The sequence below is a fragment of the Lithobates pipiens genome, unplaced genomic scaffold (assembly GCF_037356315.1).
Source record: "Lithobates pipiens isolate NorthernLeopardFrog02 unplaced genomic scaffold, aLitPip1_a1.2 Scaffold_16, whole genome shotgun sequence".
Classification (NCBI taxonomy): Eukaryota; Metazoa; Chordata; class Amphibia; order Anura; family Ranidae; genus Lithobates; species Lithobates pipiens.
The window spans coordinates 434,271,029-434,295,480 of NW_027507748.1; the positions used below are offsets into that span (position 1 = coordinate 434,271,029).

The 24,452-nt window shown below is 40.3% G+C and overlaps 1 protein-coding gene across 1 annotated transcript in view; it reads right to left on the minus strand.

Moving 5' to 3' along the window:
• The window catches only part of LOC143983200 (pinopsin-like), a 343,478-nt gene that overhangs the window by 202,003 nt on the left and 117,023 nt on the right, over positions 1–24,452 (minus strand). Inside the window, exon 2 of the mRNA XM_077482628.1 lies at positions 17,135–17,609. Coding sequence (XP_077338754.1) covers positions 17,135–17,588 — 454 coding nt within the window. The 5' untranslated portion in view covers positions 17,589–17,609. The remainder of the gene's footprint in view (positions 1–17,134; positions 17,610–24,452) is intronic.

Here is a 24,452-nt window from a genome sequence, read left to right on the forward strand (position 1 = left end):
AAACCTTATGAAGAACTAGTGTCTCTGAATCCCCATTCAGGCTCCTCCTACCCAGATGATGAAATTTCTTGGCCACTACACTGTCTTTGTGACAGCTGCAAGCCACAGGAGGGAGATCAGCTGCACTGAGGATGGAGTCAGCATCAGTGTGCCTCCACAGGCAGTGCTTGCCCCAAATTCAACAGGTACATAAATCTATCGCCCATATCAACATTTGGCGCGTGGAAGCACGATGGGCACCATCTTTATGAATTCTCCTGACTGCCAGCTCTCCCTATCTACCCCAGGATACACTGACAAAAGACTACTGGGAAACAAGCCTTTTCAATAGAGAGGTTGGCACTTAGCAAAGCACCCATTAATTGCCATATTATGCCACCTGACCTAATTTCATAGGCCAGTAAGTGATTATTGGTAGTAGTTTGCTATAAGGCAAGTAGGTTGGTTTTAACCAGAGTCCAAATTTCATCCCTATTAGGGAATGTCTGCATGTAATTGACAGATGCTTGCTTGTTTTAAGAACCCAGGGCCAATTTATCAGGTAAGGTAAATCGATTTTCTTTTTTTATTTTCTTTTTTTCCAGGTTTTAAAACATGCCAGACACACTGATATTTAAAAAGTGGAAGTAAATCTATTGAGCATATGCACATAAGTGAGTGATTTGTCCTTGAAATTACTTTTGCCCCAAGCTATCAGCATATGTATCTGTGTAAATTTAACAACATACATTCACCCTGTCTGAGAGTATGGATGGTTGCATAAAGATTGTATTATAACTTGAAATAAAAAATAAAATAGTATAAAAATATAAAACTATCGAACCAGCTCTATAGTAGAGATGCAATGATGTTAGCAGAGTGGTTGTCTCTCCCACTGCATTGGTTTCTTACTGGATGACCCTATAAATAAAAAGTCCAAAACACCCCAACTGGTATTTACAACATTATAGTCTTTTACAGAATGGAGTAGAAAACCAAATAAAGCAGTAATTAGCCAGAAAGAAAAGCAGGTGCTGCAACGATCTGAACAGGTTTTTCAGAAATAGCCCAGCTGGTTAACGTTCTAGTAGCAGAGTCGTATAGTGTAGTGCTGAAGCAAGCCACTTGATGTGTTGGGTTTCCTCTTCCTGTGCCCATGACATTGTGAACAGTGGAACACACTGTCACAACTGCCTGGGCGGGGAATGTTTATTGCTGGGAGCTGTATATACACCCCAATGGCTCGGGGTGCATAGACACCAGGAATGATACAGCAAATGGTTAAGTAATAGAAATAGAAATATGCTGTAATGAACAAAAAATAAGAGAATTATACTGCAATGGTTAATCGGTAGAATAATTATACTGCAAAGATTAGGCAAAAACAGTGTTATGCTGCATACATAATAATTGCACAACCCCTCTTGAACCTTGTACTGGGTAACCCTAACCAGAGGGAGATGTAGATAGATATCAGAATAATACAGTAATTCAGCAGTCAATTATATGCTACCCTATTTCTTCTGTTAGCCAGCTGGTAGGGGCCCAACTGTTATGGTGGAGCTCTCAAGGTAATGTCCCTTAAGGAAATAATGCAGGCACTGCCACTGTGTTTCTCGCAGACGACTCTGTCCCTCTTTTATCAGGCAGGCATCTTAAAGATCCTGAAATGTAGGGGAACTTTTAAGCACATGTCCATCACTTCAAAAAAAGTGGGTTTGACATCACAATTTGCTACAAACTTTTAAAGCCTCTTGCGAGAGTAGCCATACAGTTTAGTTCTCAGCCGTGAAAGGGGACGTTTATATAACCTTTTCAGTCACTAAAATAATAAGTGCCATATTTATAGAGCAGCAAATAATTATACTGCCTAACATTTGAACCTAGGTCAGCTGGCTTAGAAGGGCCAATAGGGGGGCTTTTGGGTAAGCCAGCCTTCATACTATGAAAGGATGAGGTCACAGCAGCCACATTGACAATATGCTTTAGCTGTTATAGTTGATGATAACATTTTTTAGGGGAAGATTGGTGTAAGGTTGTAGGCACTGGTAGGTCTGCTAAAGTAGATGTAAACCCTTGATTAATATCATGTAGGTAGCAGCATGCTGCACTGTGTTTGGTGTGAAGGAGGGGGGTTTACATTTTTTTGGGGTCCAAGAATAAGAATGCAGGGATTAGAAGTGCATTAGGCTGACAGGGACCAGGAGTATGTTAAGCTCAGAATGCAGGGATCAGGAGTGCGTTGGGCTCAGAATGCAGGAATCAGGAGTGTGTTAGGCTCAGAGAGCAGGGATCAGGCATGCATTGGGCTCAGAGTGCAGGGATCAGGAGTGCGTTAGGCTCAGAACACAGTGATCATGAGTGCGTTACGCTAAGAATACAGGGATTGGGGGGTGATTGGGGGGATGCAGGGATCAGGTTTATGGAAAGTCACTCTGCTGGCTCCCGCTCCCGGCCTCTGTCCAGAACTGTGCTGCCTCCGGCTCCCAGCTGTGAGGTAGGACACTGCTTTGGGAGGTAGTGGGGGGTTGAGGGGGGCCATAGGTCACTGCTATAGGGGAAAGGGGGGCAGAGGACACTACTGTGTGTGTGTGGGGGGGGAGGGAGGGGATCTGAAGGGTGGTAGAGGACATTGCTATGGGGTGGCCCTGCCCATAACAGTTTCCTCTTTCCATTCACATAACCTCCTCCCAGACACACACACACACAGTAGTGTTCTCTGCCTTCTTTCCCCTATAGCAGTGACCTACTGCCCCCCTCAACCCCCCTTCCCTCCCATAGCAGTGTCCTACCTTACAGCTGGAAGTAGAAGGCAGCACAGTTCTGGACAGAGGCCGGGAGCAGGAGCCAGCAGAGTGACTTTCCATATTAGCAAGCTGGTGATTATTTGCTTACTGTGTCCTATCAACCAATCACTTGCAATTTAGCTTCAAAAGGTAATTTGGGCAGCTCCTCCTCCTGCAGTCCTGTGCCAAGCTGCCTCCTGCTCTCCGCTGATCACTGATGACAGCAGTGGGAGAGGCTTGTGGAGGCAAAGAGGGAGAATGGGAGAGACTGGAACAGGGGCAGCTGAAGAGGTTGTAGGCTGGGTGGGGAAAGAAGGACCGGCAGCTAGAAGGCAGGGGAACCTTACATAGTTATGTAGTGGCCATAACCCCTTGCAGGGTGGCCTTAACTTTTGGGCTTACCGGTTACCTCCACTTGGCTTGTTCTTCCACGTCTAGGGGTTCCCAGAGTTAGTACCCAAACACTTTGGATGCTGGCACCATAAAAGTCCTTTAGAAAAGGTTTTTTTTATTTGCAGGGGTAACATCCAACAACACAGTCTCGTATGGGAACAGAGGGCAAGGGTGAAGAAACTCAGGCACCTTGAACTGCTAGTATCAGAAAGTCTCTAATACCCCCCAGAGAGTAGCCACTCGCAGCTGGGCACTTCAGGGCTGAACAAACCTCTAGCCAAAGGTTATGGCAGTCAGCACTTTGATCCAGAACTTGTGAAATCTTTGACCTTAAGTAACTGGTAACAGAAGTGAACAGGAACCTTTTTCCTCAGTACCTGGAACGTTCTCTGTCTCCTTGACAGTACTGGAAAAGCGTGAATTTGTCAGTGTCCTTCACAACTCAGCAACCAGGCACTTCTCAGGATACCAGCTTGTTGGCCCTCCTCTGAAGAGTCCTCCCCCGGTCCCTTACATGAGCTGCGGTGCCCCTCCAAGCCGAGAGCACACCGGACGCCTTGAATCCTCCCTCAGTTATTGCGCCTCGGACCAGCTGGTTCCGAGACTTGGGAACAGACGGATCCCTACCCCAGACCAGGCGGGTTTATTGGGGTTAGCCAACCGAAGCATGTTGTGGAGCAACGAACGCTCTTGTAACCGGGACCCCTCGCGGGGCTACCCCGGTCCAGAATCAGGAACAGACCGCTAGGGCCTCACGAACGAACCCGAAACACGTGACTTCAACATCTTAAATAGACTTCCCCAGACTCCTCAGCAGGGCCCGGTGCACCCACTGATTGGCTCCAGGGAAGCTGATACCCAAAACGTCCAACCAGGCCTGGTTCTGGCCTGTTATGTGCACCTAACTGTACACATGACCAACTAAATTTGTACATGACAGACACTTTGTCCAAAGTGGCATCGCTACAGTTACATAGTAGGTGAGGTTGAAAAAAGACACAAGTCCATCAAGTCCAACCTACGTGTGTGATTATATGTCCGTATTACCTTGCATATCCCTGTATGTTGTGGTTGTTCAGGTGCTTATCTAATAGTTTCTTGAAACTATCGATGCCCCCTGCTGAGACCACCGCCTGTGGAAGGGAATTCCACATCCTTGCCGCTCTACCCTCTCAAGTGTCTCTTCTCCAGAGAGAATAAGTGCAGTGCTCGCAACCTTTCTTCATAACTAATATCCTCCAGACCCTTTTATTAGCTTTGTTGCCCTTCTTTGTACTTGCTTCATTTCCAGTACACCCTTCCTGAGGAGTGGTGCCCAGAACTGGACAGCATGCTCTAGGTGCTGCCGGACCAGAGTCTTGTAGAGTGGGAAAGGTCTCATTTTATCTCTGGAATGAATCCCCTGTTTAATGCATGCCAATATTCTGTTTGCTTTGTTAGCAACAGCTTTGCATTGCATGCCATTTCTGAGCCTATCATCTGCTAGGACCTCCAGGTCCTTTTCCATCCTAGATTCCTCCAGAGGTTCTCCCCCCAGTGTATAGATTGCATTCATATTTTTGCCACCCAAATGCATTATTTTAATTTTTTCTACATTGAACCTCATTTGCCATTTAGTTGCCCCCCCCCCCCCCCCATTAATTTGTTCAGATCTTTTTGCAAGCTTTCCACGTTCACAATCTACCTGTCACCTGCGCGCGGTCAACAGGTGCACCGCAATTGATGGGTTGCCGACCATGTGTCTTAGGCCTCAATTTGCCGCCCCTCTCAAAGTGTTACCTGTGTCCAATGGAAATATTGAGCATTGGAGCTTTGATTGTGTATTAGCTTTGCTATGTATTAAATTGAATTTGTAAAAGATTGGGTGTTATCTCCACCATTGTAGTGCTGAATTAATTTGAGATTTTAGAAAGGGCAAACAGATCATGCTCCCCGGAGAAAACTCAATATAAATAAATGATTGGTAAATGGTGGTTGTTGGAAAAATATTTATCAGAATAAACTTTATTTTTTTATTTATTTGCAGAATATAACCTAGATCTTCATAAAGGGGTGATTGAAGAGGAATAATGTAGAAAGGAAGGTGATAGGGTCCATCTTATATCCTCCCTCATACATATCGATTAAGAATATGTAAAGCTAAAACTTTTTTTATTTATTTAATAGGATGGAGTAGAGAATATTTAGGCACCCTGGCAGATTGTTTTGTAGTCTTTGTCTTATCATGAACATTTCTCCTGTCACAGAGACACAGCAGGAAATAAAATGAGATCTCTCCAAAGGGAAAGGTTATCAATAGAAAATGTTTCTCCCCTTAGGAAGATTTCTCTCCACCTCCTGTTTCCATTACAGCATAAATATTTTGTGTCTCCCACTATTTTATGTACCAGGGACATTTGTCAACAGCACACAAAGTGAGGGTGGCACTACCCAGCAGGGATACAGAGAGCCATACAACTCAGATGGGTTCTAACCCTTACCAAAAATAAAAAAGTTCACACATACTTTAAAAACCTAATAAATTCTAACTCTATAATTCTGATTAACCAACCACAACCATTACCCTCTTTTCCAAAGTTTCTGTTTAACATCTCTACATTTCTGTAACCACCACAGTTTCTCGTTATTCTAATAAAATGTCTGAAAGGGAACACACTTCTGTCTTATAACTCTATGTGTTTGTCTGAAATCCAGGTCATTTTGAGGTTGCCCTGCTGTCGATGTTTCCTGGGTCCATATCCAAAAGCAAAAAGGTCATCGGGCATCTTCTTCATCTCCTCACCTTTTTGGAGTGGGCCCAGATTCTTAACCAGGGGCGGCCCGTCCATTAATGGTGCACAGGCACCAACCTATGCAGGACACCAGACACATGAATTCCAACGAGGGGGGTGTTTTTTGAAGCCCCTAATTAGAGCCAGGCCCGGGGTGCAGAGAATGTGAATGGTGCCCACCCAGGTGTGTTACAATAGCGATTGAATAATCACTATTTGTAACTTTGCACCTCCTCCCAGCCAATCAGGAAGTGGGTCTTGAGACCCGTTACCCGATTGGCTGAAAGGACAGGCGATCCTATTGAACACCTAGGAGGAGGTGAGGAGATGCACAGTGGAAGCTGCCGTGATGAAGAAAAGGACACAGGATGCCCGCCACCTAGATGGGTTAAGCGCTGAACCGACAGAGGTGCGGCCGACTGGCTGCCCAGGGGGTAAATGTTTGCTGCCCCCCCCCCCAAAAAAAACACCAGCTGCCACTGTTCTTAACAATATCATGGCTATGGAAACACTGGTTGCAGAAGATAATTTGGACCCCAGGAAAATACTCACTACGTGGACGTACTAATGCGCTTATATCGATTCAGCCGATTTTCGAACTCTAGTAGCGGGATAATGTGTCCACCCTTCCTATAATTTCCCTGGGGTAGGTACTACATCCTTTTATGTGGTGGCTTTTGAGCGTTACTCTGTTTTTATCTATGTTCCTTCTTTTTCCTTTACCTGTCCTGTTTTCTTTGCAGAATATAAAAGGGTCTGTTACCTCCCACCTTGATTCAATTTATTATTGTGCACTGTGTTTTTGGGTACAATATACATTATTTTTTCATTGCACTGCTTTAATCTCTTTTTCATGTATGGTCCTCATTGATTCTATGACATATTCTGGAAAGTCCTTCACATCTATATCCTTATGTACAGTGCCTTTAAAAAAGTATTTATACCCCTTGTTATTTTCCATATTTTGTCATGTTACAGCCAAAAAACGTAAATGTATTTTATTGGGATTTTATGTGATAGTCCAACACAAAGTGGCACAAAGTGCACTGCAGTGCAAATCACATCCGATCTCTGTGCGATTCGAGTTCAGCCATACAGATAGTATGGCTGAATTCGTGTCGCACCCGCCGCACCCGCCGCACCCGCCGCAAATTCGCACGGGACCCTTTTTTTGGCCCGCAGCAGAATCGGATCGCATTGGGTGTTCACACCATGCGATCCGAGTTTGCAGATCGCACTGCGATATGCGAACTGATCTGGGGGTGTCATTAACATTTCACTGACACTCCCAGCAGTTCGCATAGGGCAGTGTGAACTGCCGCCGGGAGGCATGCAATGCGGGAACCCGCCGCGGATTCATGGCGTTCCCGCATCGCTCCAGTGTGAACCCAGCCTAATAAGCGATAGTTTTTCTGATCGCTGTATTAGTGTCACAGGTGACGCTAGTTAGGCAGGTAGGTATTTAGGTTCGCCGCAGCTTTTTATAGCGCCAGGGACCCCCATATACTACCGCATAAAGCCCCCTGATTGCCCCCTAGTTAACCCTTTCACCAGTGATCACCATATAACTGTTACAGGTGACGCTGGTTGGTTAGTTATTTTTTTATAGTTTCAGGGCACCCGCCATTTATTACCTAATAAAGGTTTAACCCCCTGATCACCCGGCGGGTGTCATTTGTGACTGTAATAACTGTTAGGGCAGTTAGGGTTAGCCCCCTTTAGTTCTAAGGTACCCCCCTAACCCCCCCAATAAAGGTTTAACCCCGTGATCACCCCCCGTCGCCAGTGTCACTAAGGCTGGGTTCACATTGCAGCGGTTTATGAGAACGGATGTGATTCACACCGCACTGCAGTGCAAATCACATCCGATCTCTGTGCGATTCGAGTTCAGCCATACAGATAGTATGGCTGAATTCGTGTCGCACCCGCCGCAAACTCGCACGGGACCCTTTTTTTGGTCCGCAGCAGAATCGGATCGCATGGGTGTTCACACCATGCGATCCGAGTTTGCAGATCGCACTGCGATATGCGAACTGATCTGGGGGTGTCATTAACATTTCACTGACACTCCCAGCAGTTCGCATAGGGCAGTGTGAACTGCCGCCGGGAGGCATGTGATGCGGGAACCCGCCGCGGATTCGTGGCGTTCCCGCATCGCTCCAGCGTGAACCCAGCCTAATAAGCGATCGTTTTTCTGATCACTGTATTAGTGTCACAGGTGACGCTAGTTAGGCAGGTAGGTATTTAGGTTCGCCGCAGCTTTTTATAGCGCCAGGGACCCCCATATACTACCGCATAAAGCCCCCTGATTGCCCCCTAGTTAACCCTTTCACCAGTGATCACCATATAACTGTTACAGGTGACGCTGGTTGGTTAGTAATTTTTTTTATAGTTTCAGGGCACCCGCCATTTATTACCTAGTCTCACTAGTGTACCCTTAAATTTAGGGGTGTCTACTTTCCAAAATGGGGTCATTTGGGGGGGGTTTGTGCCATCTTGGCATTTTATGGCCTTCAAAACTGTAACGCCCTTAGAAAGCCTGAAGGCAGTGCTTGGTTTTCGGGGCCCCGTACGCGGCTAGGCTTCCAAAAAGTCCCACATATGTGGTATCCCCGTACTCAGGAGAAGCAGCAGAATTTATTTTGGGGTGTCATTTCACATATGCCCATGGCATGCGTGAGCAATATATCATTTAGTGACAACTTTGTGAAAAAAAAAAAAAAAAAAGTTTGTAATTTTCCCGCAACTTGTGGCAAAATATAAAATATTCCATGGACTTAACATGCCTCTCAGCAAATAGCTTGGGGTGTCTACTTTCTAAAATGGGGTCATTTGTGGGGGTTTTGTGCCATCTTGGCATTTTATGGCCTTCAAAACTGTAATAGGTAGTGAGGAGTGAAGTCAAATATTTACGCCCTTAGAAAACCTGAAGGCGGTTCTTGGTTTTCGGGGCCCCGTACGCGGCTAGGCTCCCAAAAAGTCACACATATGTGGTATCCCCGTACTCAGGAGAAGCAGCAGAATTTATTTTGGGGTGTCATTTCACATATGCCCATAGCATGTGTGAGCAATATATCATTTAGTGACAACTTTGTGAAAAAAAAAAAAAAAAAAATTAAAGTTTGTAATTTTCCCGCAACTTGTGGCAAAATATAAAATATTCCATGGACTCAAAATGCCTCTCAGCAAATAGCTTGGGGTGTCTACTTTCTAAAATGGGGTCATTTTTGGGGGTTTTGTGCCATCTTGGCATTTTATGGCCTTCAAAACTGTAATAGGTAGTGAGAAGTGAAATCAAAAATTTACGCCCTTAGAAAGCCTGAAGGCGGTGCTTGGTTTTCGGGGCCCCGTACGCGGCTAGGCTCCCAAAAAGTCCCACATATGTGGTATCCCCGTACTCAGGAGAAGCAGCAGAATTTATTTTGGGGTGTCATTTCACATATGCCCATAGCATGTGTGAGCAATATATCATTTAGTGACAACTTTGTGTAAAAAAAAAAAAAAAAAATTTTTTTTTGTCATTATTCAATCGCTTGAGGCAAAAAAATAAAATATTCAATGGGCTCAACATGCCACTTATCAATTTCCTTAGGGTGTCTACTTTCCAAAATGGGGTCATTTGGGGGGGGTTTGTACTGCCCTGCCATTTTAGCACCTCAAGAAATGAGATAGGCAGTCGTAAACTAAAAGCTGCGTAAATTCCAGAAAACGTACCTTAGTTTGTAGATGTGACAACTTTTGCACAAACCAATAAATATACAATTATTGACTTTTTTTTTACCAAAGACATGTGGCTGAATACATTTTGGCCTAAATGTATGACTAAAATTGAGTTTATTGGATTTTTCTAATAACAAAAAGTAGAAAATATCATTTTTTTTCAAAATTTGCGGTCTTTTTACGTTTATATCGCAAAAAATAAAAATCGCAGAGGCAATCAAATACCATCAAAAGAAAGCTCTATTTGTGGGAAGAAAAGGACGCAAATTTTGTTTGGGTACAACATTGCATGACCGCACAATTACCAGTTAAAGCAGCGCAGTGCCAAATTGTAAAAAGACCTCTGGTCATTTACCAGCAAAATGGTCCGGTCTGAAGGTGGTTAATCTCAGTCTCGTTACAGCTGTTCTGTGAAGCCCTCAGAGGTATGTTAGAGAACCTTAGTGAACAAACAGCATCATGAAGGCCAAGAAACACACCGGACAGGTCAGGGATAAAGTTGTGGAGAAGTTTAATGCGGGGTTAGGTTATAAGAAAATACCCCAAGCTTTGAACATCTCATGGAGCAGTGTTCAATCCATCATCCAAAAATGGAAAGAGTATGGCACAACTGCAAAACTACCAAGACATGGCTGTCCATCTAAGCTGGCAACTATTAGTCGTGCACTCCACAAATCTGGTCTTTATGAAAGAGTGTCAAGAAGAAAGCCATTGTTGAAAGAAAGCCATCAGAAGTCCTGTTTGCAGTTTGTGAGAAGCCAGAAGGTGTTCTGGTCAAATGAGATCAAAATTTTACATTTTGGCTTAAAAGCAAAACGCTATGTGTGGTGGAAAACTAACACTGCACATCACCCTGAACACACCATCCCCACACCGTGAAACATGGTGGTGGCAGCATCATGTTGTAGGGATGCCTTTCTTCAGCAGGGACAGGGAAGCAGGTCAGAGTTGATGGAAAGCTGTAATTGCAGCGAAAGGTAGTTCCTACAAAGTATTGACTCGGGGGACTGAATACAAAGGCACGCCACACTTTTCAGATATTTATTTGAAAAACCATTTATCATTTTCCTTCCACTTCACAATTATGTGCCACTTTGTGTTGGACTATCACATAAAATCCTCATAAAATACATTTACATTTTTGGTTGTAACATGACAAAATTTAGAAAATTGCAAAGGGTATGAATACTTTTTCAAGGTACTGTATGTTTGTACCCTGGTATTTGTCTGAATAAAAAGTTATTTGACTCAAAAGACAAAAATAAAAAAATTCTACAAGGAATCCCAACAATAACTTTGGATGCTAGCTAAAGCAGACCATTCTTTGTTAAGGCCTATATATTCCATTCCAAACACATTCAGAATTCACATCACCATATAAAAGGAAATTTATATTCTTGAATGATGAAATAACCTTAAATTGCAACCATTCTGTTTCAAGTTTGGCAAAAGGCATCAGCCTTCTACCTTTTTCTAGCTATAAATAACACATCAGTATATCAATATAAAAATAGACTGATGATTTGCATGTATTGCCATTTTCAAAGATATGGCACTGACCCCTGTACACCCATGAAAAGCTCAAATCTATCTTTCCTAGAAACATCAAGCGTTTGTAGATAGCAATACATATTAAAGAATGCTATATCCACAAGGGATGAACACTTGGTTCAGTCCAAAAACAGAACCTTTGCTTGTTCAGGTATCTGTCAGAATGGTAGATTTTTAGTTTGCTTGGCTGGTGCCAAACAGGATATATATCAGTGCTTTTCCACTATTGCTATATATGGCAGGTTCCTTCCTCCGCTGTCAATAGTTGTTAAGGATGCAGCAGCGAGTGCCAGCACTTGCCATGACCTTGGGAACCAATGATGTCACCTGGTCTCATTTATTTGCTAACCATAAGGCCAAGGATAGTGGGGTAAAAACAGGGATAGTGGATAGCATGCTTCCACATATGTAGCGATACCCCCACAGGAGCTGCTTAAGTTAGTTCGTTACTCTGCCTCTAAACCCTAATAACAGTCTCAGCCCCCTCTGGCACACCTGGCAATAGTGTAAGTGCAATGACCAATGAGAAACACACACATTATGATAAAACACAGAAACTGTCTTTACTGCAATATTTCTGTGGAAGAATAACAGACAGTAAGCCCTTGTACACATGGTCGGAGATTCCGACAACCAAATCCATCTGAGTAATTCCGACGGATTAATTCCGGAAGAGGTCCGGAAGTGATGTTGCATACACACGGTCGGACTAAGTTGTCGGAAAATCCGATTGTACATAATGTGATGACGTTATTTCGTTAGGACGGGACTACATTCAGGCTAGTAGCCAATAGCTTTGGTCTAGGAATTTGATCTGAGCATGCGTGGCACTTTGTCCGTCGGAGTAGACTACACATGATCGGAGTATGTCCGTTCGGAGCATTTTGTCGGAAAATTTTACCAGCAAGTTGGAAAAATGCATCCGAATGTCCGAATAAAAAAATAACGAATTACAACGAATATGAAAGAAATATAACGAATGAATTCAACATGATTCGGTAATTCTTTAAAGATCTAATGAAACAAAAGGTCAGCTCAAAATAAATCTTATAGTCCAATCAGCTAATTAATTTTGTGCCGGAGGATGGATTACTGGCAAAGTGCATTCCTGAGAACTGAGTTAGAAGGGTGTTGTATTGTATTTGTTGTATTGTATTTGAGCCGAGGAGAAGAGACATTGTCATTGTGTGTGTTAAAAGATTCAATAAACAAATGACTTTCCAAATTACGAATCATTATCACGAATGTCTATACATACATAAATAGCGAATTTCAACTAATATGAATGAATGAATTCGACACTCTATGAATAATAACGAATTATCCGAAAACGTATTAACGTAACATAACGAATATAACGAAATTATGTATTTTACGAATGACAACGAACCGAAACTAAACAAAATTTTCCGTTGTGCACAAGTCTAATTCCAAGGTATTTAGTAAGAGGCACAGTGAGTTTTTTTATAAAACGAAATAGTGTAGCGCTAATGAGACCCCCAAAGACAGAGGCCGTAGTGAGTGATTAGATCACAATGAAAAAAACTTTAGTTTACTGTGAACAAAACAAACCATGTGCCATATAGAACAGCAGTGGGCGCTGGTCAAATGGCCAATGTCCACATATAAATGTCCAATGAATGAATGACTTGTTCTTAAATCCCGAACTGGAGCAGGGAACATATATTCAGAATGAACTATGATGGTAAAACAAGCATAGACTGATAAGAGGGTGGGTACTCTTACCGCAACAGATTGACGCACAAACCATACAGTGGTGCGTCATACAGGCTTATAGTGCTGGATAACCGAATGATGGAAGATGCTCAACTAGATGGTAATGCGAAGGCTGCAACTCCAATCCGCATGCAGATGGGTGATGGTTCAAAATCAATGGTTCCAAAATGATGGTTCCAAAACGGACAGACATGTCTGGATCCAAAACAACCGAAGGGGGTGAAAAAGCCCATGAAGACACTGACAGGTGCTTTCTCTCTAATTCAAGCTGGAAAGCCTGTGTACATTGCTCCAGCCAGCTTAGCGGGGTTGTGGGAGAAACGAGACACCCGCTACACATATTTAAGCAGTGGACATGGCCACATGGCTATATATAGGCTATGTACATGGTAATGGCTATAGTTTGGTCTATTACTTCCCTGTGTATATCCTACCCCTTTATTCACATCTACTGGCAAATACCAGAAATTTTTTCTTGGAGAGTGTAGCGTAGAGATCGCGTGTGTCTGTCAGTCAGTAGTATTCAGGAGGTTGAAAAAAACTCACAACTTCAGCTGTATGCTTGATACTGTTTTTTATTAAGCTGGCAACCAGTTTTTCCATAAAAGCAATATACTGTATATTATACATTATTAATACTATTTATCTATTTATTAATACACACTAATCTATAAATATTGTATGTATTATACATATTTATCAGATCAGATAGATATCAGAATGATACAATTCTTGATACAGATAGATACTGTATATTTTTGGTATCAGTGGACCAGATAATGCAAACCAGAAATCTTACAGCTTAGAGTTATATGTTAGTAATAATAGTATTGATACCTTTTTAGCCTATTGCAGAGGAAGAAGGACATTTAGCCTACAACTATGCTTATCCTTATCATATCTTTTTGATAAATGAGCTAAAAAAAAGTGCACAGTATTTAAATGGCTATTGCGTTTGCATAACAAGTAGAAAATTGAACCTAAATTTACATCCATGCTGCTCGATCGATTGCTGCTTCCCCTATCACTTGATCACCACATCACTCGACCTCCGCCTGCCAGGCCCCCTGCCAGCCCCACACTTACCCCATCCAGGTGGCGGCTTTGGTGGCTCCCCCCCCACGTCTCACCCTGAGTCTCAGTGGTCGCTTCTCCTCCCGGCAAATCAGGAGTTAGGACTTGCAGCCAATTTGGTCATAGGACCCGCTTCCTATTTGGCTGGGAGAAGAAACGGGAAGACATTAGCGAACATTATTTTGCTAATGTCACACAACTAGGTGGGCTCCGAGCGCAGTGCTCTGCTCCCTGAGCCCATCCTTTTTGAAGCCAGTTAGAGCCTCCTTCCAAACCAATTGGAATCCTTGTGATGATAAATACAATAAAGCTATGTTAAACAAAAGAGGAAAAACATGTTTATAAAATTGTTATTCACTTGTTAATGCAGCAGAATAAAATCAAAGAGCGGCAGAGAGGCAACTAGCCTTATCTACATTCAACATAACAGAAAATCAAATACTAAAGTTAAAGTGTAGGAGGTAACTGCAGTTTTAAACAGCAGGTAAAATGTTCAAATGTGTTATTTGCAATTGATAAGGCCCAAGTGAACAAATTAAGAAATATACCAGCAGTGCTGTGCAGTAGGCGGTATTTGTAGAGTGACTTTCCTTACATGCTGCTATTGAAATAAGAACAAGTCCAATTAAAAAAATTGCACGCTGAAAAAGTAACACATGTATAACTATTGAAAAAAAAATGGCAAATGTCAATCAGGGTTAGCTAAAAAATAAAAAATAAAGTTTAGTTTGATTATTAGCATCAAACAGAGAAAGTTGCATACAGATTTGTCAAAAGAATATATTGCTATAAAATTGGAAAAATATTTCATAGCTGGTGGTTTTTACGGTGGCAGTCATAGAAAAATGAAAGAATAAAATAACTTTCTATCTCACTAATTAATTTGACAGTCATTTTGGAAAATGCAGGATTAAAAAGTTTAACTTTTCCATAAAATCTGGAATCTCTTTCCAAAACTAGATGTAGATATATAATGATCATCGCCTGATGTCCATGGGAAAACCTAAAACCTCATCCATCCCATCTTGGGGAGCAACCAATTTCAATTCATTTATTTTTCCTAAATAAAGTTGATACTTGGAGTTGCATGTCTGGTCCTCTCTCCTTATCCACCCCCATAGCATAAAACAATATGCTTATGTTACCAGAGTATTCATGTAAACATCTGAAACTGTGGCTCTAGATATCTACAATATTTGGGTTGTACCTGCAGCTTCCTCTAAGCCCTAAGCCCTGGGCCAATTTTACAAGTGATTTGACATGTGAAATCGCATGCCAAATTGGAGCCTATTGCCAACAGCGCCACCGTCCGAATCTGTGCGACACCGACTTTGCGGTGCCGCTCCGATTCCCAAAAGTAGTTCCTGCACTACTTTTAGTGACTTTGGGGAAAATTTAAATAGACATCTGTGCAGGAACTGGTACAGATGTCTCTCAGATCGCTCGAAGTCGGAATGAAATGCCGGTTGGAAATCGTGCAAGTTCAGCTGAACTCTCAAGATTTCAAACCCGCATTCAGTGTGAACCTAGGTTAATTGTCCTCCTGAAAACGTACTTTACCATATAAATATTAAAGTGGATGTAAACCAGATTCATGAAATTTGAGCAGGGCACATACAGTATATCTATAGTGTCTTATCTCTCTCCAAAGCACTCCAGAGTCCCATGGCTTTCTCTTGCTCCACAGCTCTGTTATCAGCCTGATAACTTCTGACAAGTTCTCTGACACAGGAGATAAAAGCAGCCTGAAATTTGTGTCGTAGGAGGTTGCTATAAATAGTTTAGCAGGCAGCTTGGCTTTTCACGGCAGAGCTCTGCACATTTCTACCTTCCTTTGCCAATGTGCAGTGGGGGTATGTGCTTTTCCTTAAATCAGCTGTTTTGGCTGTATGACCAAACTTTACACTCTGTCCTGAACAGGGATAAAAAAATCTGTAACTCAATGTGCACTTTCTAAAGGATATATAAAGCTGAAGACCGCATGTATACATGTACAACTTATGTAGGGAGATTTGTTTCATCCCTGCATATCATTTGAGGTTTTTCACTTCACTGGGTATATGTGAGGATTTACATCCACATTAAATCATAACTCCAGAGAAAACTTTTTGTGACAGCTACAGCAGTAGCACAGTGTGGCAATGCTACAGTGATTGCAGCACTGTTACCCTGTTAAAGAAAATGAAGACTAAACTGAAAAGTAGAATAACTGGTTATTTTAGACTATCTTAAAGTGGGGACTTTGGTTGACAACATATATTGCTGCCTTACCACTTTTGATTGACAGTAGCATATAGGTCATTTTCGTTTTTTTTTTCTCAATAGCTTAACTTCATTCATTTAAGAGCATCTAAACTTAGCACAACTCCCTTAATGTATATAAAGCAAAAAGATCAGTTTTACTGTCATGTTAATATATTCCGTGTGCCATGTTTGATATTTGATTAAACTTCTTTATGAAATGTTTTCAAGTGCAGTGGCAGCTTTGTCATATCTAAGTATTATTTTTAAGGGCCTATTTACACTCAAGCATACATTTTTGCACATTACCCATTCATTTACATTGGGCCCTCAATACACATTCATAGACCAAAAATGTACTGGCCTCATGCAATGCTTGTATTCTTCATTGGATGTATTGTATTGTAGTGAGGTGAGTACATTAATCCATGTATGCATGCTGGGGTGCAAAAAAAAGGAAAGTGGATACCAGTATACTGCAACACTCCTACGCAATATTAAATTGCCCATGAAAACAATTAGCATATGTATACATAGAGCCTTAATGCTACAGAATATGATTATGCTTTGAGAGTGGATGCATCACTAGTCAGCATCAGTTGGTATACAGCCAGCATTAAAGCAATGTTCTAACTGTCAATATGATAATAATCATAATCCAAGACCCTAATAATATCCTCATTACAGCACAATGGAATTGATGTAAATCTTGGTCCCAGCTCTGGTCATATCCAGTGCTCCTCTGCCATAAGACAACTCAACATCAGATTAAGACAAACAATAAAAATGTGGACTCTAGCATGTCCAAGTGATGTTTTGCAAAAATGTCATGTAAAGTAGTATTTTTGGAACATATGTGTAAAAAAAAAAAGATTTACTTACCAAAACAAGAATTGACAAATCCATACCACTGGCAACCATAATCTCCACCAATCCATTCCCCTTGAATGCTGGATGTAAAACTCAGGGTTGTACCAGACACACACACTAGCATGTCACTGACACTGATATTTAGCAGCATCATATTGACAGGTGTTCTCAGTGTTTTGAACTTGCAGAACAGAACCAATACAATGAAGTTGTTCAGAAACCCAAAGACAAGAATAAATCCAAGAAAGATGGCCACCACCGTGTGTCCTGTTCTAGACATTACAGCTTGTTGCGATTGGGAAGCATCATTGTCCAGGTTTAAAGAGGATTCATAGCTGAGATTTGTGGTCCAGTTTGATTTCATGTCAGACATCATTGCCAACTTAGTAAAGCAGATGTCTGAGGTAGCATGAAGCAGTAAGGTTCCGTTAGCTTGGCTGAATATTTTCACCATGTCATCTTTCATTCAGATTTTATAGACCCCAATCTAAAAAACACAAGTAAAAAAAGTAGTCATACATTTTGCTGAAAAGTATTTATCGGAAATTTAATAAACATTTGATATGTAAACATTTTTTTACAGACCACATTAAGTTCTTGGATGTATCATATTTTATTTTTTCTTAGGGTCTGCCTATACAAAGTTGATCTTTCATTTTATTTTTTTAACAGGTGCTAAATAGTTAAACTGCTCACTTCTGTATATATCTTGGGGATCTATTGATGAAATATTTGTGCCTGAGTGCCTGGATCTACATATATTTTGTCCTTTATGGGAAGGCTTGGATTTTTTTTATACTTTATACTTTTTAGATCTATTATAGAGCATGTAGTGCAAGGTCCTGGCTCATGCAATGGGCAAGAACACTCAAATCTTCCCAGACTCAGAATATTTATGGAAGAGAGATCTTGTTGTTGGGGTATAGAAGACATTTAACAAGCCAATGGTTGACTCAGCCCACCAGGGCCCAACTATAGCAACAACTTTGTTTTGTGTGGACTGACCCTTTAAAGTCCAGTTAAAGCTTACTCAAAGGTAGTTACCTAATCTTAGGGTGCAGCAAAATAATACATGTCAAAGTAGTATTCTAGTCAAATCCTAACTGTACCTAAACCTGCTCCCACCCCCATTCTATGCTTATTCTAACTACCCTGTAAAGGAAAGATGTCTATACTTATTTATTCTAAGTGTTCTCCAGTCTGGTCACATGATCTCTCCAGCGGCCAGCTTTGGTGAAGAGGAGAGATCACCAACAACAGCTGCAGAGCCTGCTTGATGAGGTCCCCCATAGGCCTAATATGGGGCATACATTGCCGGCTCTCCCTTCTCTACACTGAAGCGGCTGCTGGGACCCGATCATATGACTGGACCGGAGTGTCCTCAGCTTAAGTTATAGACATCATTCACAGGGTGAAAAAGGAATCTGGTAGAAATGGCGCTATACCTTTAAATTAATATATTTATTGCCACTAATCCTCAACTTGTTAGCGCTATAAAATTGCTATCGTTGTTATACAAATTGTTAAGATATTAGTGTCCATACCATTTTGCAGGGACCTCCTGCTGAAAAAATATATATGTGTATATATAATAGCCCCGGATCGGTGTTTGGAAAAAAGTGAGATTACATATAAAATTGTGATACTACTGAAAAATTCTTAAATGTCTTAAAATGTTTTGAGGTACGAGCTGCCTCTACTTGGTATACCCCCCCCCCCCCGAAAATGGGTGGGGCTTATTAGCATGTGAAAAAAAGTCAGGTAGAATTGGCGCTATACCCTTAAATAAAATGTGTGACAATATGTGGAACTCTATTAATTAATAAAATTATTCCTAATCTGTACAATTGGTTAAACAGTTATACATCCATACAAATAAAGGTTGTGAAACAAAGCAAAAAAAATGGTGATATAAACCTAGTGAAAAATACTGAAATAAATAAATAAATGTAATATTATTATCCTATAAACATAAAATGCTGACAAGTCCTTTGTAATATATTAAACAGTTCATAATCTAAATGGTGCCTCGTGCAAATATCCAAAGAAAATCCCCAGTGCGATTTGGTGAAAATGAATCATATTGCGCTCGCCAGATCTTTACCCCTACTGGGGGAAAACCGCCTTCACAGTGTATAGCCCCTGTGTCGCTCTCTAGGCATCTCCCTGGGAACTTGGTTATTCATCCATCCACAGTTTAGATTCTCATTTAAACGTTACATGTAAAAAGGAGGAGAATCCATAGTGTAGTATGTCTTTAAGAAAGGTTTATTGAAAACAGAAAACTACTCACATCTTATCAGAGCAAGACTCGCTATGAGAAATTCTCACACTGCCAGCTACTGCAGTGTATTCAAAAGAGGTCACTTCTCTATAGCCATGCCTACCGGTTTCGTCGCGCTGATGTCATCAAGACGCTGATAGGATGTGAGTAGTTTTCTGTTTTCAATAAACCTTTCTTGAAGACATACTACACTATGGATTCTCCTCCTTTTTACATGTAACGTTTAAATGAGAATCTAAACTGTGGATGGATGAATAACCAAGTTCCCAGGGAGATGCCAGAGAGCGACACAGGGGCTATACACTGTGAAGGCGGTTTTCCCCCAGTAGGGGTAAAGATCTGGTGAGCGCAATATAATTCATTTTCACCAAAGCGCACCGGGGATTTTCTTTGGATATTTGCACGAGGCACCATTTGGATTATGAACTGTTTAATATATTACAAAGGACTTGTCTACATTTTATGTTTATAGGATAATAATATTACATTTATTTATTTATTTCAGTATTTTTCACTAGGTTTATATCACCAATTTTTTTATTTTTTTTTGTTTTTGTTTCACAACCTTTATTTTTTATGGATGTATAACTGTTTAACCAATTGCACGGATTAGGAAAAATTGTATTAATTAATAGAGTGACACACATTTTATTTAAGGGTATAGCGCCAATTCTACCTGACTTTTTTTCATCATTCACAGGGTAGTTAAAATAGGCTTAGAATGGGTCTGGGAATAGATTTAGGTATAGTTAGGATTTACCTGGAATGCTACTTTAATCATTTTATGTTCAAAGTAATTGTTAATTTAGTCCTTGTGCCAGTGTAACATTTTCTCAAGCAGCTTGCTGTAGATAAGGATGGATGCTCTCTATGAGAACAGCATTTTGTTTGCAGCAGTCTTAAGCCCCATACACACTATCAGATTTTCTGCTGATTTTTTCCTTCAGATTTACCAAAACCATATAATATGAGGTCAAACCTTAGGAGTTTCAATTTGTATGCAATCAGACAGGCCCTTGCACTACATGGTTTTGGTAAATCTGAAGACAAAAATCAGCAGAAAATCTGATGTAAGTGTATATGGGGCTTTACACACCCCTTGCTTAGTTAGATGTACAACTTTAAATGTATATAAAGCCAAACTTTTTTTTTTTTCAATTTTGTTTGAAGTAAGAAAATATTATCAAACTTGTTGTTTTGTTGTTGTTGCTGTCTCTGTCTCTACTGGGGGATTAACCCTTTCTGTTTGTTTTAGTAAGAGTTGTTACCGGGAAGTTAAGGAATATTTAAAATTTTCTTACTGGAACAGGAGGGGAAATCTTTCACCAATTGCTGCGGTGACAACTACAAGAGGATATCACTCACTTTGGAGAAATTTCCTCACACTTTTTCATGTTTTCAGAAAAAAATAACATCCCAACTCTATGACTATGCAAAAAAAAATCGAACACTACCCCTGAAGGAGCCACTGGAAATTACCCCAGTAGATTGCTCTGCAGTTAAGCACACAATCACAGTCACTCTCTGCCTCAAAAACCAGTCTAGGGGTGTTCTTTATGTTGTATTTTACTTTTGGAGTAACTGGAATAGGATGGAGGGAATTGAGTGGGACATTCCAAAAGTAGGACAGGTTGAGGACAAAAATTCCTTTCTGAAAAGCTGAAGCAGAAGTCCTTGCAATGGCAACCTGTGGCTTGTAGTAGAAGCAGTTAAAAGAAGAGTTCTTTCTTGATAGCACCAAGAGCAGAGTCCCTTCACAAAGAGCTAGATAGACTAAGCTCCTCAGGACACCATCTGGTGTCCCCTTTAAAGAAGCACACAACTGACTCTCTAGACAAGAGGTGGAAGCAGCTCGAAAGTCTCTAAGATCTACTACTCACAAATGTTCAGGGAAAGTTGGTTTCCTCCTTTCAACTTCTATGCGAGACCTGTGATACCAGACTAGTACTTCAGAAGACAGCCCCCATTCAGCTCTGTTTATCGTCAGCATTCACGCTCTCAGGTCGACCACCTGAGGCCTCACAAACAGCAAACACGTGGCAGAAGAAGGAAAAGACCCAGAAGCTATGTGTCTCAGAGTTTTTATACAGACTCCCAGCAACCTTCAGGGCCATTGTCCCTGAGATTGGCCAGTGCTGTATAAATATTCATGTGATAATTTGCATTGTTTCACACACATGTTCCAGAGAGTTCTCCAGCTCTCTGGAAAGCAGATGTAAAAGGCAAACCAGCAGCAGCTGAAACACTGCCCTAACTAATCACATGCAGCTGCACTGATTACAGTGAGCACAGATAAATTTACCTAACGCAATTACAGCTTGAGGCAGTTTGTGGGATTGTATGATTATTGTTCATCATGTTTGGACATTACTTGTAGTGTCTCTCAGGGGTCAGTGTTGGGCCCTAAATAGTTTATTCGTTATATCAATGATTTATGTATGGTGTTAAAAGTTTTGAAGATGGTGCTATTTGCTGATGATACTAATATTTTTTGTTCGGGCAGTGATTTGCAGTGTCCAATACAGGTGATTAATATAGAATTGAGGAAATTGAAATCATGGTTTAATAGAAATAAATTATCAATAAACCTGAACAAAATCTTATGGAACTGCAGAATTAACACACAAATAGATATTCAGATGGAAGGGGTTAATATAGAAAGAGTTAATGAAATTAAACCTCTCGGGGTGATAACAGATGATCAAATGTGATGGAAATCACATATTAAAAGCATGTGCAGTTCAAAGTATCAAAAACTTTAGCAGCTTTAAATTTAGTAAGACATGTTCTGTATTATAAATCACTCTGTATTTTATATTGTTCAATAGTTCATCCATATTTTAATTATTGTGCAGAGGTTTGGGGCAATAATTATATATCTAGAATATATCCATTGATCATACTGCACAGTCAACCAATAAGGATTATTTATGGGACAGCATATAGGGATCACACAAACTCATTATTCTTATGCCTTGTACACACAATCAGACTTTTCGACAACAAAACCGTGGATTTGGCCCTGGGGTGTTGGCTCAAACTTGTCTTGCATACACACAGTCACACAATTGTTGGCTAACATTTATGAACGTAGTGATGTACTATGTGGTTTTTCAGCTCTTTAGAGCCACCGTTTGGGCTCCTTCTGCTAATTTGGTGCTAGTATAAGTTTGGTGAGTGCCGATTCGCACTTTTCTTTTCGCGTTTTTCATTTTGTGCTTTTCAGTTAGTTTCTGAACGGCCGTCCATCAACCAGACATGTTGCAGAATCGGAGGAGATAACGTGTTATTTATTATTGGCCTTGGAGTTATTGCTTTGACATTATTTTTTTGGTTGAATAATGATTTGATTTGGTATATTTTTAAATGCAAAAACAAATGTGTAGAATAATACTTGACTATGTGTTTTACTTCAAATTACATTTTGGGAGTAATCAGTTACATTTTAAAAAATACAGTGTAAAATTGACAAGGGACACGAGTATAGTTGTATCTTTGATCTTATAAACTATGGGATAATTGTGTTGTGGTAACTTGCACAAATAAAAAAATGAAAATAATAATATTATTCTTGATATCACTAGAAAATGAAAGCCTTTGAAAATTAGTTTGCAATAACTCCATCAGTATCACCAGCAAAGCAGCTTCATTATTATCCCATTAAAGAAGAAGAGAATTGTACTTTGTACTTGTGCGTTTGGAGATTTCATAATTTGTGATGCCACAAATGTTAATTCTCCATTACAAATGCTAGTTTACAAGACTGACCGCTTCTGCTTCTGAGCATGTGTGTTTGTCTTTTGAACTTTTGTCTACACACAATCAGAAAATCCAACACACATTTGTTGACGGAAAATTTGAAGACATGCTAGCCAACATTTGTTGGCGGAAAGTCCAACAACAATTGTCTGATGGAGCATACGCATGGTTGGATTTTCTGCCAACAGCCTGACAGCCAACATTTCCCGTAGGAAAATCCAATCGTGTGTACAGGGCTTTACAGTTAAAACTCTGGAAATTCAAAGACATGGTGCAATTACAGATTGCACAAATACTATTTAAAGTAAAAAACAACTTATCACCGGGAAATATACAAAAATTATTTATTGTAAGGGAGGGGAGTTTTAATCTAAGGGGAATATTCAATTTTAACACTGACTGCGCGGACAACTAAGAAAAGCTTCTGTATTTCTATTTGTGGAGTGAAACTGTGGAACAATTTCAATGTGAAGCTCAAGAAATGTCTAAGCATAAACCAGTTTAAAAAGAGGTATAAAGAAATATTTTTTTCAAGGTATAAGAATCAAGGTGTTTGAACTATTATTGTGCGTTTGTTTATTAATATTGTTATAGATTATTTTTTTTCTATTATTGTTAGTTTTGATTGATTGTGTATGTGCATGTATGCATGCATATATGAGTATGATTGTGTAGTTTGATTATTGGTAATTTGTATATTATATTTTAATTATTAAGTATTGTATGACTTTATAGCAATGGAACATTGAATAGTTTATTGTTACTTATGAAGGAGGGGTGGGATTAGATATGTTTGTACTTCTTCCCACTCATTTTCAGATATGTAAACTAAATTATTTTTTATAGCTCTTTTTTACTTCTCTTGTAACTAGTTGTTTTGTGATTGTCTACTACTGAATGATTACTATTTTTATTTTTTATGTTTTTTTTTTTTTACATGTTTGAAATAATCTAAAACTACCTAACTAACTGCCACACTAGTTACATTGAGACAACATCAGCTCCACTGACCACAGTGACCCAGCACTAAATATAACTAATCCTAGCACCTATCTAGGAGGTTGCTACAAAAAAGAAAAAAAAAGAAAAAGGGGAGCTTATATATACTTCAAAGCAATCTTTACATAAAACAATATATCATGACAAGTTCAGTTATGTGAGGTACATTTTCAGATGAGCATTAGTAATGAACAGGGATGAGGATTGCGTTTGCAGCCATGCAGGGTTTTCACCAGACCCTGCTTGTCTGCGATTCATGGACCAGGCTAAAAAGGCTAAACAAACTAA